Source organism: Cyprinodon variegatus, unplaced genomic scaffold, assembly GCF_000732505.1.
Source record: "Cyprinodon variegatus isolate N-32 unplaced genomic scaffold, C_variegatus-1.0 Scaffold37, whole genome shotgun sequence".
Lineage (NCBI taxonomy): Eukaryota > Metazoa > Chordata > Actinopteri > Cyprinodontiformes > Cyprinodontidae > Cyprinodon > Cyprinodon variegatus.
The window spans coordinates 479355-495924 of NW_015150490.1; the positions used below are offsets into that span (position 1 = coordinate 479355).

General features: G+C 39.1%; 1 protein-coding gene across 1 annotated transcript in view; it reads right to left on the reverse strand.

Moving 5' to 3' along the window:
- fut8 (fucosyltransferase 8 (alpha (1,6) fucosyltransferase)) overlaps positions 1-15745 on the reverse strand; it is a 73477-nt gene extending 57732 nt beyond the window's left edge. Inside the window, exons 1-3 of the mRNA XM_015368955.1 lie at positions 15157-15745; positions 2209-2327; positions 754-916 (exon numbers count right to left, since the gene is read on the reverse strand). Coding sequence (XP_015224441.1) covers positions 754-916; positions 2209-2327; positions 15157-15359 — 485 coding nt within the window. The 5' untranslated portion in view covers positions 15360-15745. The remainder of the gene's footprint in view (positions 1-753; positions 917-2208; positions 2328-15156) is intronic.
- Between the last annotated feature and the right edge of the window lie 825 nt (positions 15746-16570).

The window sequence follows — 16570 nt, forward strand, 5'->3', positions numbered from 1 at the left end:
GCAGGGATGCATCTAAAATCTGTAGGACAGTAGATCTTGAGGACCAGGGTTGGAGACCACTGTTGTAAGCCATTCTTTTTGCCAGATAGCTCCAGCCCAATCGGACTGGGTCAAGGTCGACTGTAAACAATGATTATCAAGCTTTGGCCAAGATCGTTAGCTTTACATCTAGTTTTGTATTTGTGGTGGAGGTTAAGTCCTCTTCTCTTGTCTATTTATTTATTTTTGTATATCAAACCAGTCTTCTTCCTGTACTGCTTTGTATTCACTATTTATCAATCTTTTATCAGTCAATCAATCTTATGATGACGGAAGAGATCCCCCCATGCCACCTGAAGAAAAGCCTCCCAACATCATAATGCTGCCACTACCCTGTTCCACAGTGTGGCTGGAGTGATTTTAATGATCTGTTCGATTTTAAAACAATAATACCTTAGCCAACACTTTTACTTTTTTCCTTTCCTTCAAAAAATAATTTGTGGATTTTACATACTGGTCATGTTGAAAGATTTTTATACATGAGGCTTGGATTTCTGCAGCTGCCCCTAATATACCATTGGCCTATTTTGATTGTCTTATCTCTGTTTTTAGTCTTTTCAATGGTAAAAATAAAAACAAATCAACCATGGAAATCCAAAAGTATTAGTCATCCTTAATCTAACTATATGGGGAATTTGAAGGTCAGCTTAGTAAAATAGAAGGAGCAGAGAAGTCTTAAACTTCCCTAACTCAGATGCTGCTTCATGGGCTCACCTCTCCTGATTTCCCAGATCCTGCAGGAGTGTGTCAGCATATTTCTGCCTCTCACTAGGCTCCACATTGGACAGTTTCTTCACCTCGCTGCGTACAAAGTACCAGAACTCCTTGACGCCATTCTCAACCTTCCTGCGCAGCTCCTCCTGAGTTGGGCCAGGGCCTATAAGAAAGGAGGCATCAGAGAATAATAGAGTATTAAAACACTTTCAAGAGGTAGGTAAGATCTAAGGCAATGAAATAATAATGCAGACTCAAAGGAAGACACCCTGAAGAAATTAAATGTGTTTTTTTGAAGGGATTCTGAATATTGTGCATAAATAGCCTCTCGCTATAAAACGTTCAGTTGGATTCATACATTTTTTCTTCTTTTGAACTCTGTCCTAGGGAGTTACTTTGACCTCATTAGAAAACACTTGATCACTGCTTTTGTGCATCATTTCTCTCATGTTTTTTCACACACAGAAATGTTATACCCCTTTCGAACCCAAACAATGTGGAGCATCCAAGGCGAACACACCGCACAAGCCTGTTCTGGTTTCTGTTGAGAGAAACAGAATAGAAGAGAACAGAGCGAAGAGAAGAACAGCCTCAAGCAGGAGGAGTCGGAGGTGGTGGTGCTGATGATGACTGTGAAGCATTTTCTTTTTTTTTTTTTACTTCCTATCTCAGATACTCTCTTCACTTTTGCCACTTGCCTGTGGAAAAAAGCTTTAGGGTATTTTTAGCTTTCTTTCCCCCCGTGCAGCAAGATGGAAAAGCTGACCCTCCACTGCCCTCTATGCTCACATGTCCTTTTTTATTTTCTCCCAGCCTCTTTTCTTCTCTCTCAGTCTCTCATTTCAGCAGCGGTGGGATTCAGAATGCTCCCACTTCATTCACACATTTTCCCCATTCACCTGACAGCTTTCCTGCCCCTTTGACCACTGCTTAGAGTAGCAAGCACACACATAATACCCTGCCCCATTGAGAATGTTGCTTGGCTATCATCATCACCAGGTTGCATCAGGTTTAACGCTGGCCTGGACTGACATCACCCCTGCAGGCAAAATAGCTCACACAAGCTGCTGATTGGATGGATGGATGGATGGATGGATGGATGGATGGATGGATGGATGGATGGATGGATGGATGGATGGATGGATGGANGGTGGTTGAATGGATGGATGGATGGATGGATGGATGGATGGATGGATGGATGGATGGATGGATGGATGGATGGATGGATGGGTGGGTGGATGGATGGATGGATGGATGGATGGATGGATGGATGGATGGATGGATGGATGGATGGATGGGTGGGCGTTTGGGTTGATGGATGGATAGATGGGTAAAAAAATCGATGCCATCTGATAAAGGAATAATCTGAAATAAATAGCATTCCATTCCCCATTGTGTTTCATCTTATCAAATATTCATATCTAGTTGCTTATTCTAAAGGACCCTGCTAATTACCATCTCCAGTGAGTTTCTGAAAGCTGTGAATCTTCTGTTTGGCTCTGGTTAGCTGGTCCTCCAAGGAGCGGAGCCTTCCTGCTGCCAATGACCCAGCTTCTGCCTGACCCTCTGGTATCCTAGAAGGCATAAAAAGACATTGGATGGATTGGTTAACTAATAGCAGGAAAATGGCACAGAAATAGGTCAAAGAGCAAAAAAACCTTGAATATGATACCATACAGTGATGGAAAAACAAAATAAAATGTTTATATGACTTCTCAGTTATTCCCAAGGAAACTGGAGAATTTCTACAAGGCATCCACTCGCAGACTATTTTAGTCAAAAAACTTTCTTCTAATTGTCAGTTGTGACTCAGGAGGTTGGCGAAGCGGTAACAATATCCTGTGGTTCCTCTGATTCCAGCCGTCTCTTGCTTGGGTGACTCTGGTCTCATCTTTCAATTTAAAAGTTGCTGAGGAAACTTAGCTGAGGAGGCGTGCATCTCACAGTGCTCACCACCGAAACTTCTACAAATGTAATTTGCTAAAATGCCAGAGTGTGGACCCCAGAGTTGTGCCATGGTGTATTAATTTTGAGCACAAGTTTGTGCTTGGAATACAAACCAAATACATCTACGTTGTTGGATTCAAACTATAATCATCTTCAAAATTTCTACAAGAGGTGTCCTGAGCATTGCGGAATATCCTGTGAACTGAATGGCAAATTACAGGGAAATGCTATGATTTGGTAAAATAAGAGGGAAATATAAAAGGCAGTTATAAATCAAGAGTAACATTTGGTTTGGACTTGAATGCCAAATAAGCACTTGATTTTTACTGATTTTACTTAAAATATATTTAAAATGACTAAGACATGGCTTGATGGGCAGACTGACATCTTAGTAGCTCCAATGCATCTATAAGCCTGTGGCCTATTTTCCTGAATGGACTGTTCTGTGAATGTCACGTCAAGAGCGTCCATGTTAAATGGGTGCAACCCAAATAATCCAAGAGTTGTATTCAAGATGGATTTTGTGAATACTTAGAAGCGACTGGCATCCAGCTAAACTCAGACAACAACTATAACTCCACGTAAGGTAAAGTACAAGTGCGAGCTAGGAGAATGAGCAGAAGAGTTCCGCAGTTCTGCATTTTGGTCACAGATATCATTAGAAAACTCCAAAATGCCTTATTAAAAAAAAATATATATATGAAATGCATTACAAAAGACTTGAAATTGATTTGCATGTCACTGAAAAGAACGTCACAGTACCCCAAAAACTTCTCCCACTCTAATCCTAATACACAAAACTACATTTAGCATAGGGCTGCAACTAACGATTAATTTGCAAATCGATTCATTTTTTAAAATTATTTATTAGATTAATCGATTAATAATTGGATAGCCAAAGGTTCCTTAAGGAGGAATTTTTATGAAACTAAAACTTTTCCAATTGAGGAGTTCTGGATAGAGTATACTGAAAGATGAAAAAGTTTCTTTATCTTGAATACAAAATGTTTACATATTTTGGTATAATTACTTCTCTAAGTGGGTTGCTCTGTCAGATAAAGCACATTTCAGAGTCTCTATACTCCAGTTAACGATTAATCGATTACTAAATTATTTGACGATTATTTCAATAATGGATTAATCACAATTAATCTGATTGTTTCAGAACTAATTTAGCAGATGTGTGCCAATTGTTCAACAGATGTTCTTCTGTCTAACAAATGGTGATGAGTGATTATGTTCTCGAAGACGAAGTTCAGGCTGGGTTGAACAATATACACATGTATGGACTTACTTACAAATCTATATACAAATGTCATAAAATTAAGGAACTACTTGCAACACTGCATTACAACACTGCACTACATTACAACTGAAAAAATCTTTGTTAAATAAAATAGTACAAGATGTTTCATGATAAGATAAGACCTAGTCATACCAAGAGACCAACAGCATTTTGGCTGGTCCTTTGTCATTAAATGGTAAAATGGTAAATGGCATGTACTTATATAGCGCCTTTATTCAAGTTAGGAGACTTGACCAAAGCGCTTTACACTACATCCATTCACCCATTCACACACACACTCACACACTGATAGTGGCAAGCTACATTGTAGCCACAGCTGCCCTGGGGCTTACTGACAGAAGCGGGGCTGCTGTACACTGGCGCCACCGGGCCCTCTGACCAACATCAGTAGACAATGCAGGTGAAGTTTCTTGCCCAAGGACACAACGACAATGAAAGTCGGAGCAGGGGCTTGAACCGTCAATCCTTCGATTTCAGGGCAAACTCCTACATCCAACGCCACTGTCGCCCCATTCTTATAAAAACTAAGAAAAATAGAAGAAATTGTTTTGTCACAGATGCCATGAGAGAAAAAAAAAGAAACAGTGATCCAATTCTCTTAGAATGGTGACTGGATTAAACTCCAGTTATTTCACTGAGACATCTGGGATTCAAAAAAATAAAAACAAAACGAAAAAAAAGAACACAAAAAAAAAAAAAAAACTCACCAACTTAACCAAATGTACAAATGTGAAAAACACTTTTTCATTACTGCCTGAAAGCTTGTTTAGACAGACATTCAGTTCAATTAACCAAATGTACAGTAACAAACCATTTTGATTTGCATATTTTTTAAACTTGTCTTCAAAACTGTTGCATATTTTAAGTGTTTAGTGAATTATCTCTCTGATAAATGCAAATTCAAATTAGCATTTTTACAGCTCCATCAGTTAAGCGTGAAGAACTACCACACACACCAACTGAAAACACAAATGAGCACTTTGACATGCTTGGAGCATCAAGTTAATGTCAGTCAAGGGGGAGAAAAGTGTCACCAACATGGTATTAAAATGGCTGTTTATTTCAGCATTGTATGTACAAATACCCCTGTGCATTTGACATAATGAATCATCAAGGCATGCAAATTCAATTTGCTCCTTCAGTAAAGAACATCAGTCGCCTGCAGGCACAGAGATGAGACTTTAAAGTAGCGGTGGCCCCTCTTGTCAAAAAACTCTCCTAACTGGTTCTACTACCTGAGCATTCTACTTCAAAGCATCTAAAGGTAAAATGTTAAAAAAAAATGTTTAACAAATACGTCATATAAACTAGCACTGGAAAATATTCAGCTTTACTTTCCAGGAATATTACAGACAATTACTGAAATAAAATCCTGTGACATTTTCTCTGCTCTATTATCTTTTTTATCTTGTTGAGCTACTTTTTCTCCTCAGGCCACACCTTAACATGCTGGTTACACCACAGTACAAAAAGGAAGTCTCGGGTTTTAAGTGCTGCTAAAATGTTGACGTAAAACAACTTGATATCATCTTTAACAAGGCAAGAGAAATAGGCCATACCAGCAACACTTGAAAAACGATCTAGAAATAAGTCAAAAATTTGTTCAATTAAGTGTATTTGCCCTTAATTTGAGTATGTAAATGAGATAGTTTGCCAATGGAATGAGTATTTTTATTCTTAAAATAAGAAAATTGGATAAAATGCACTTGAAATAAGACAATACAATGGTGTTTTCTTATTTTAAGTGTAAATTGTCATGTTCCATTGACAAAATGTCTCTTTTATCTCCTCAGTCCAAGAACAAATGCACTTATTTTAAGAATAAATGACTTATCTAGCTTTAGATTTTTTCCAGTGAAAGGCTAATTAGTGAGATCATATTTATAAGTTATCTAGAATACAAATTGCCAGTGGACTTGTTATATAGCATCAGTCTTTGAAAAGTCATTCAGAACAAGGTAAGTCGATATATAACATATCAAAATACTGAGCAGAATTATGACTAACGGATAAACATACGTCATAAAAGGAGAAATCAGACAAGGCAGCTGTAATCAACACCATCTGCATACAATAACACAGAAAAGGTAGGAGATGAAAAGAAAACTTGAAGAAAGGAGAAGCAAAACACAAATATGTGCAGCAATGAGGAAAAGAAGACGAGTCCTGGAGACGGGGAGAGCACGTAAGGTTCAAATATTTCATCTTAGCTTAGCTGCTGAAACCACTGGCTCCCACCTCTACCCCCTGAGTTCACAGATTTCACAAGGTGATCAGAGCCTGAGGACAAAGTTTGAACAGTGGGGGCCCGAGCGGCAAAGCTGCACCTATATTCCTCTCGAAAGACTTAATACACTTCGGCTGACTTCAAAAGAAAACTTATGTGCTGACCTAAAAAGTCATACATATGTATGGAGATGTAAAGCATTCTCTAAGGTTTAGATGAAAGGAGGGTACATGGACACCCCTTGCCTTTATACAGAGAACCAACTAGCCTGTGTTTAAACAGATATATCCGTGCCTGAGTGCATTGTGATGTTCTTTGCATGTTAACTGTTGATGGAATTTCTCAGGGCTTCCTTTGGTCTCCCCACAAACCAATATACATCTAATTTGATGCGGTGTGGCTCTGCACATCCCATATTTAAATGTACATGTGAATAGCGAGGTGTTTTGCATTTGAACTGTAGTTTGGAAAACTAACTATTCCCCTTGATCTCCTAACACTGACATATGTGCAATAAGTATGTGTGTATTTGCATAGCGTATATTTAAACGGATGTAATAGTAAACCATTAAAATTCTATGTATATTCCATGTGTGTTGCTCTTCCGAAAAGGTCACAAATTCTCTTAGGTAATGAGCACTCAATTTACAAAGAATTTAAATGTGTAATCTTGTCTACATCTGTGACTTATGTCAAGAGTAAAGCATTGAATATTGATCTCTAAGCACCAGGTAATGAATCTAAGGCTTAAAATTGTGGATTTTTCATCTTTTCTGCATGTAAATATCCTTTTGTAGCAGTGTGCTGTGTTGGGTTGCACTGTGAAGAGCAGCCGCATCGCCAAAGGTGGTGGAAAGAATCACTGGAAAACAGCCACCCTTATGTGGGTGTGATGAGGTTGCAGCTTTAACATGAAGCCAGCATTACTAGTTCCCCTTCAAATCTCCAAAAAATTATGCCACTCTTTGGCATTTTGGCAACAAATCATACCCGAGGTCGTAAAGTTGATTCTAGCATCGTCCTCCAGCAATAGCCACCCACCATTAAGGGTGTGCAAAATAATCGTCATGACGATGCATCGTGATTCTAATTTTTGTGATCTACTGCATCGATTCTTGAATCCAAGAATCGATTATATATATATATATATATAAAAAAGAACAAATAAAATACATTAATGGTTGGCGCACATCAGCGAAACCAAGCGGAATACAACTTCCAGTCCAGCAGATGTTGCTGCGGATGTGTTGACGCCCGCTGCTTTGTGTCACAAGCATGTCCGGCAGTGGGATACTGCGACGAGTCATATGAAATAAAACATGGAGGACACTATGAAAATTCACCCCACGGCTCCATCTGATTCAAGTCAGATGCTTGGATGTATTTTGGCTTTAAAAACAAAGAAGGTAAAAATGAAATTGATATGACGCACATCATTTGCAAAAGGGGAAATATACATTTGAATGTTTTCGTTTCATTGGTTTAAAGAACCACTGAGGCCATGTAAACGGCACTGATTATCCCTATTTTGTTATTTTAAGTTTGATGAACCCTAAGATCTTTTTGTTAGTGTGTCCACGCCAGTAATAGTAATATTTCTGTCCAGTATTTGTTTTCATGGCAACACCTCCAAAAGTCGTTAAAATAAATACAGCTATGTATGAATTCAGTTGCTTTCAGTTATGTATCAATTGAAGACACTATCCAGATCACACACAGCCAGTCAGCTACTGGTAAGGGCTGTATCTTTTTCTTACAGTGTTCAGTGTAAATATTGCAATGCATCGTAATATTTAAAGTATCATGGTGCATCGTGATAGAATCGCATCGTGGCATGTGAATCGTGATTCGAATCGAATCACGACTTCTTTGCCAATAACCACCCCTACCCACCATGAAAAATTAGTTCTTATCAGATGTGTTAAGCGCATTTAAAATGAGAAAGGACTCCTGCTTTATTGCCCCACAACTTGGTGCCATGTGTTCTTGATGAAATGTAAAATACTAAACACCATATTTCTTATAGATGAACTACGGTGTCGAAGAGGGGCCTTAAGCAGTGTAAAGAGGAAATGTGCTTTCAAGCATTTCTAAACAACTGAGTGCTTCTTATCTATTTACTTCAAAGAGTCAAACTGTTGAACAAAAGGAGTGGAAAAAAAAGGGGGGAAAAAATCAGTTATCACCTTGAAAATTCAAACCATTTATGAAGATTTAAAGGACAGGTTCGCGCATTGCTTTTTTACTTCACTACACTGATGCATTTGTAGTTTAAACTTTTTTTTCCCCCTATGCTCTTATTCCCATGGATTCAAACGCTAAACTTCCCAGTAAACCGATTCTGTATAGTGCATTCCTGCCTCACATGTTCAGAACATCCTCTTATGAGCTCCGCTCTAAGCCTTTATTGACAGAGATGTTCCGACCACAGACACTTCTAACAATGAGGCTTGTGTGTGCCTAAATGCACCTTATGGATCCACAGGAGTTTGTGTCCTAACAAAATATAGATATACCAGTATCTGCTTTGTGGTGCTGCACAAAGTCAACCTATGCTTCCAGTGACGGTACCCACATCATATTACGTTATACAAATCGGTTTTCACGCTTTGCATTCCTATTTGATTGAAAGATACTAACCAAATGGGGAAACTTTATTCAGAAAGTGTAGATGTTACGACAACTGTTGCGACAGTTAAAGAGAGTGACACAGAGACAAATGAGGAGAGCGACTGAAGTCTAATGGTCAATAACGTCTATCATTAAAAAACAATTCCACTGAAGCATGTATAACAATTTGTTAGAGATGCACTTTTCTCTTTTTCGGTGTGGACAAGTCTGAGTCATATGGTTCTGTGTGCAAATAATTCCATGCATCCGTTCTAAATCTCAGAACACATTACATGGGTTTAGAGATCCGCTTTAACTGTAACAGAGCTACGCAATGCATAAATCTCCTTTACCGCCTTGTTTCTGACATTATTGCACAACAGCAAACATTTTGTTGGCCCTGAGGTAAGCTGAAATAACAAATAAAACCGATTAGGGCAATGACTGTGGTCTCTGCAACTCCTCTCATCCCCTCAGATGTCATTTTTCATTTTCTCCTTGCTGCTCTTTACTTAGTGAGGTCCTAACGTCATCCATCATTCTCTCCATTCTCCTTTCCTCCTCTGCATTGTCCCCCTCCTCCCTTCCAGCCTTCCATCTTTGCATCCCCTCTGTTGGCATGCCAGGGGAGAGTGGAAAGGGGGACATCGATCAGGTCCTCATCACTCACCCCAGCTGTCACTCTTAGCCACTTGCTCCCTCTGGTGTCGCACCATCAGGCTGGTGCGTGTCATCGTCTCTGCGGGAGCAGAGGCTCTGTGCTTGAGGTGACTGACAGCTGCAGTGAGGGCGGAGCCTGATGGGCCGAGCAACTCGACCTCACGCTCACCTCTCATTAATGCTGCCGGGTGATTGGTGGGTTGGCCGACTGTCTGTGACTCCCATCGCTCAAAAGCAGCCTGATTCATTAGATTTCATTTGTATGTCTAAAGGGTGGATTTCATTTTAATCCAAACATTGATTGCTGCTGATTAACTGAACATGAAAATTCGGAGAATTGTACACGAGTACTTCAGAAAATACTCCAAGACTGCATGGAGGACTCATCAAGGAGGGCACAACGGACACCAGAACAACAATCCTCCTAAAAAAAAAAAAAAATCTGTTGCGAGAAGTTAGCAAAACTTGGTTATGCAAAGACTGCAGTTACTAAAAATATATATATATAATGATGGTTGTCCCAAACGATCACCAAGTTTAAGGGGCAAATAGTGTTTAGGGCAAAGTTGTTCTATATAACGTTTTCCCTTCAAACCGAGATCCTCATTTAAAAAGAAAAAAAAAATAATTCTTTTAATTACTTAACAGAAATATCAGCTTGCTGGTATAAAGCAAATAATAGTCATAAAGAGAAATTTCTGTCAGATTCATAATGACTGCTCCATGTTACCTGATAATGCCTAAGTCATCTATCTCTCGCTGCTGTGGAGTAATGACACTAAACAAGTTGAATCGTGCTCAGATCTATAAATCAGTCTGAATGCAATGAGTTTTTCCACTGTGCAAGAACTCAACATGATATGTAATAATGTCAATTTTATGGGTTTAAATTTCTCTGAGGCCACTCATAAAAAATGAGCAAGCTATATGTGACAGTTAGGCAATTTGGAGGAATTTGTCTTTTTTTCATCTGGTGTCGGCTTGATGCTCACTAAGAATCCACTCTTCCCCTTGTACGACATGCAGATTTGTGTTCTCCTTCTAAATTAGTGCGACGAGTGAGCTGCTGAATTAGATGATCGGTGAGCTGGCGTGATGTTACACCGTCATTTGTTTTGCAACAATCTGTGGGCAGAGCACAATCTGCGTGGACCGTACGTGACATGTCACTGTCAGCAGTTTGGTGTTGTGAACGCGGGACAAAAACGGTGAGGAAGGCTTGTATTTGAGGAAAATGAGTAGCAGTCAGTTAAAAGAGCAGGCAGAGGCTGTACAAGGGGTGATGGACAGCCCACTAACAACCTCTTTATGTTTATTAGGCCACCAATGTTAGAATAACAGACACTACGGGGTGTGGGGTGGGCTTTTACGTTGTCTTGAAAAACCCACTGAATGCTGCTAAATAAAAACTAGAAACCTCTATTTTAGTAGGGTTTTCACAACTTAGAGTGAAGTTATATAAACAAAGTGACAAAATGCAAAGCAAATGTTTAGCAGTCAACAGTCCACTGGCCACTGATGCTACATGTTCATCCAGGAAGAGTAAATGCTTCAAGTTATTGATTGGATGCAATCAGCTGAGTTTTCCTGGATACAAAAGCTTTCAAACTGATTTAAATAATAAACTGAAATTGACTGCACTTTTTCATAATAATGTTTAAGTGGAGAGTATCAGCGTTGAATCTGTCTTCATATTTGGATTAAATAGAGCTTTTTTTTGTAAGTTAGTACAACTGAAATAAACTGAACTGAAGTGATTTAAACTTTTTATTTATTTATATGAAACATCAATATTCTAGACAAATGTAAAGAACAGGGAAAAACTACCAATTGTCTACAATTTGAAGAACTACTACGGACCTAATGGGTAGTTACCTGGTACTTAATGGGGCATACTCAGCACAGCCTTATTATGGGACTACTGCTTAGTTACCTGGGAAACACAAAATAACTAAACAGGGACTAATGTGTGGTTACCAAGGAAACAAAGATGAACTAATCAGGAACTGATATGTTGTTACCAAGGAAACAAAGAGTAACTAATCATGAACTGATATGTAGTTACCAAGGAAACAAAGGCTGTGTCGAAATGTCCGCCATAACCCCTAAATCCCTCAATCACTATAAAGCGGGGAGCGGGGACTATATATTGAACTCTGTTAACTGACCGTTTGGACAGATCATCACTACTTTCGCTCCCCCCGTTGGTCACGTAACCCCGCCTCCCTGCATGGTGCATGCACCATCTTTGTCGCTGCTGCCAGAACCAGACAGTGGACCTCTGTCAAAACAATCCCATGATGCTTTGCGAGGAGAGTTCTTGCAACACAATCTGGGATATATCTGCTCCTCCCTCTAGTGACCATGGATGATCACTACCTTTCAAGGTGCACTGTGGGAAATTCTAGTCCACTATATTTTCATCCACTAGACATTCGGACATCTATTTGAAATGGCGTAACCACTATATAGTGGTAAGAGCGGATATTCGGACACAGCTAAAGAGTAACGGGACAGGAATTGATATGTAGTTACCAAGGAAACAAAGAGTACATAGAAAGGATCTAATGGGTTATTATCATCATGGAGGATGATCATGGAGGAACTAATAAGGAATTAAAGCATATTTAACCAGTACAGACAGTGTCAGAGGACTATTTGTTCTAGGCAGCAAAAGTAGAGTAGAAATTCTCATTGTTGATTCTGAATAAACGCTAAACCTGAGAAGTCACAGATTGCCATAACACAACTTTATTGAGTACCAAATTAATTCCTAGCTATTATTTTATGGCCTTTATTGAGTCAAGCTTTATATCAAGCTAAGGAACTATTACTTAAATAGCTAGTGTCTGACCATTATCTTTATTATAAAATGCATTGTAAATTATTACCACCAGACCTAACAAAGATGGATAAATTGTAGAGATAAAGAGTACAGACAGATGACATACATTGTGCCTTCCACAAATCTGTCCTTCATAGAAGAAGTAAAATTAGTCTCTTGTCTAGCTGGTGGAGAAGTATAACAAAGGATTTGTGTTGTAATTAAAGCTGAATGTAGTTCTTGAAAGTATTGATTTAGACTGAGATACAAAATGCCCAAGTTATATTTTTAATTTGTAAAAACTTTGTGTATTGTTTTTTCTTCTTAAATATTCATTAAAAATGTTACTTAAAATAAACCATTAAATCCAAATAAGGTGCACTGAGATTTAAAAAGAAAAACAAGTCAAAAAGTTCAAGAATACCCTAACCTCAGGCATAAAAATACTTAAGTGGGCAGAGCACAAAGTAAGTCATTTTGCTGCTGATAGCTCATAAAGCTTAACCTCAGCAAAACCACCAGCCTCCTTTTGGCTTCCTATTCTGTGATACTTAGCTGAAGCTTAGTGGGACTTGACAAGGCAATGCAGTTCTGCCCCAGTAAACAACTGCGGAGTCCTCAGTCCCAGATCAACATCCTGAACTCAATAACAAGTTGCAAGCACGCAGTTTGTCAGGGACCCATCTGGACATCAACTGAACATCGACTGAAAGCTGCACTTGTTTTTCTTTTTTTTTTTATAGACTGTGAATTCCACCCTTGTTTGTGAGCCAATTTTAAATAATTACAAAAGCAGGGGATTTAATCAAGGACCAGCTGTCTGAAGAAATGCATGTGTGTGGTTTTTTTATGTTTGTGTGCACCGATGAGGTCCTTGCATCAAAGTGAATCGGAATATCAGAGAGGAGCAGCTATGGCAACATCTGAAGCTTTCCCTTAATATGGCAAACAAACACACACACCACCCACACACATTATCATATTGCTATATGTAGTGAGGACCGTGTGTTGATTTCCCTTGACTTTCATCGATTTTAGGTCATTTGACAATAACCATAAACCCAATTAACACATGGCATACCTAACCCTAATCCCCTAAACTCAATTTATGCATTAGTCCTACACTTAACCATTGGCAAAAAAAAGAAGTGAGGACAGCAGATTGTCCTCACTTGGGTCATCAAATCGATGGTGAAATCAGAAAGATGGCCTTCACTCCAAGGCCAAAACAGAAACACACACACACAGAAGAACGCACTGCCACATCTCCGGCACACTAAAGCAAGCCTTCACACATCCATGTCCGGATCTGGGGTTCGAGTGTTTAGAAAAACACTGTCAGCATGCGGTGATAAGAGAAGAACCATCTGCCTCACTGTTACAAATATCTTGAACGTGTGAAAGATGCTGTGCGGTTAATGGACTCGCGCAATGTGCTATTGTCTTTTAAAATAACAAAATCTGGTGAGACGTGTGACACACTATCCATCTGTCACACTCAGCATCTATCACACCACAGATTAGCTGCTACAACTGTCTGATGAGGCTTTACTTCACCCATTGACTGATCTAGCTTTAAAAGTATTCTTAAGATTGGACCAAAGAGGGAGTAAACAGGTGAATTATATCTACTCTTGAGTGTTTTTTTTTTTACCCCAAATATCAAATCATCACGTTTAGTAGAAGTAAAATACTGGGAAATTCTGTGGTTTCGGAAAGGCACTTAAAATATTTACATAGCAGTCAGCGGTCCAATAATGGCCAGCAAAGCTGCGAGCTACTCTGCTGGATGTATCAGCAGAACCTATGATTTAAATGCAGTGCTTTTATCCCCTAGTTTCTCAACAGATCTGCTCAGCAGTGGTAAAATAAAGGAAAATGTAATGTTTTAACTGAAAAAGCTAAACATTTTTGGGTTGAACATCAGTTTTTTTTAAAAAACAGTAGAATAAAATGACATAGTTAGATAAATGATGCCTACATGGATAAAATATGTGTCAAAATAAATATCCACCAGTGTTGTACGAACTTAAATTGAATTTCCTTAATTTGAAGGGACTTTAAACCTTCACTTCTATTTATGTTGAGCTTTTTATTTCTGCACAGCTCTCTTAAAGACTCACCGCACCGTTTCAATCAGGCTGAAGTCTGACTCTAATGAGACAATTGGAACATCCTAATCTTTGTTTTTTAGTCATTCAGTAGTACTTTTGCTGTGCTGTCTTTAGAATCACTATGCCGTTGATTAAACTGTTTAAGCTGAGCTTTATCACTTGGACGGATGGCCTCACATTAGACTCTAAATAAATGGTAAAAAGAATATTCAAAGTCATGAAGATGCAAAGAAATAAAAGACCAAACTATTCTGTTGTCCTGCTGTTTGTCTTTATATGCTTTGTTTGGTTTTCCTTGTACAAGGAAATGTAGTATAAGATCTTTACTTTAGTGTAATCTGTCAAACAGACTGTTCTAGAATTCTTGTGGTTTTTTGAGAAAATAATTTGCTAACAACTCCTTTGCTACCTCAACGCTACTGTTAGGGCTATGTGGAAAGAGGGCTTTAAGATCATATATATTGTATACACCGGGCATCAGTCGCTGTCCTGCAGGTTTTAGAGGTTTCCTTGCTCCAGCACAGCTGATTTTAATTGAAAGCTGATTAACAGGCTTTTGCTCAACTGCAATTATTATAATCAGCTGTGCTAAAGCAGGGGAAGCTCTAAAACCTGCAGGATGCCTGGTATATACTTAGAAAAAAGAAAACAGTTAAAACATAAGTGAATAAAGTTTATTTTAGCTGACAAATCATTCCCTTGAGCATTTTCCTACCTGAGAGATTCGGCCATGCGCCGTAGGTCTTCATTCTGCTGCTTAAGCCGCTCCAACTTTGCCAGAATCTTAGAGAGTTCCCTACTGGACCGCTCCGGATGCTCGCTGTCCCTCACCAAATGGCCACCGATGTAGAAGAGGAGTGTGCCCCAAGCCAGCAGCACCAGGGTAATCCATCGCCATGAGCCTGCCCAGGGCCGCATGCTTTCACCAAGCCTAACCCAAATGTCTTGTGGTGTGCCCTTCCACCCGTCGATCCACCAGCTGGCCTGCCTGCCTTGAAGCGCACGCAAGCTCTGTTTCCCCCGTCACCAGAAATGCCACCGCATTAATCTTAGCACTGGCATCTTTGCAAGGATGACGAATGGCGGATAAGCGGGAGATGTTTGCCTTTTCGGCTCAGGATTATCAATGGAAAGGTAAATGGTGCTTCTCCAGTGATTAGCCGGTCCTTTCTGTGTGCTAAAGCATGATGACCTGATTGTTGGCTTCACCTCTCCCCCAGCTCCGCGCTGACCAGCTGATCAATGAGCCCTGTTTGGTGTTCCTCCAGTACGGCTGGATTGTTTTATTAAAGTTGCATTCTGTAGAGAGAAACAAAGAAAAGAGACTTAGCTGGATAACAAATGGTTTATTTTGATTTGCAAACAAGCTCAATTATTTCTTAATTCTCCTAATGCAAATAAAACCAGTCAAAGATTAGCAAAAAGGAACAATTGAACCAAAACGGAAAAACTAAAATTGCCAGTTTCATGCAGAAGGGTGGAAAAAGCAGCCTAGGATGCTGCTGACTTGTCACTAAAGACATCTGTCTCAGCATCCCACAAGATTGATCAGCATGACACTGCGATTTGCATTTTCACAGTGATTTGCAGTCTCTTAGCTGAACTACACCTCTTTAGATACAGGACGCGGATGTACCACTTTTCTGTCTGTAGCCTCTTCCAACATTACGTACCTGCTTGTATACATGCACAATGAACTCATTGATTTACAGGAGCAACCACAATGAAATGAATGCAACCCAATCAATACATATCTCCCTGCTTATCCAATCAAGCTTAGTTAAGAGCTGCACTTACTTACTTTAAAAATGAGTACAAAAAAGAAGAGATACTTGTTTCGTGATTGACAAATTATGTTTTTTAAGGATCTGAAAAGATTTGTAGAACATTATAACTAATAAATCATTGCATTTTTTCCTAATCTTTATATCATATAAGGAGCAACAGATTGGTTGTTAATAGTAAATTGAAGGGGTTTAGAGATTTGATCAATCTAATCAGCATGGTTTATTTTCTTGTATTTTTAAACCCCAATACCCCCAAAACCCAAAACAGTCCGATAAGCATTACCCGCCCATTAATTGCTGCATTTTCCAGAAAGAAAAATCCATCAAAAGTTGCTCTGATAA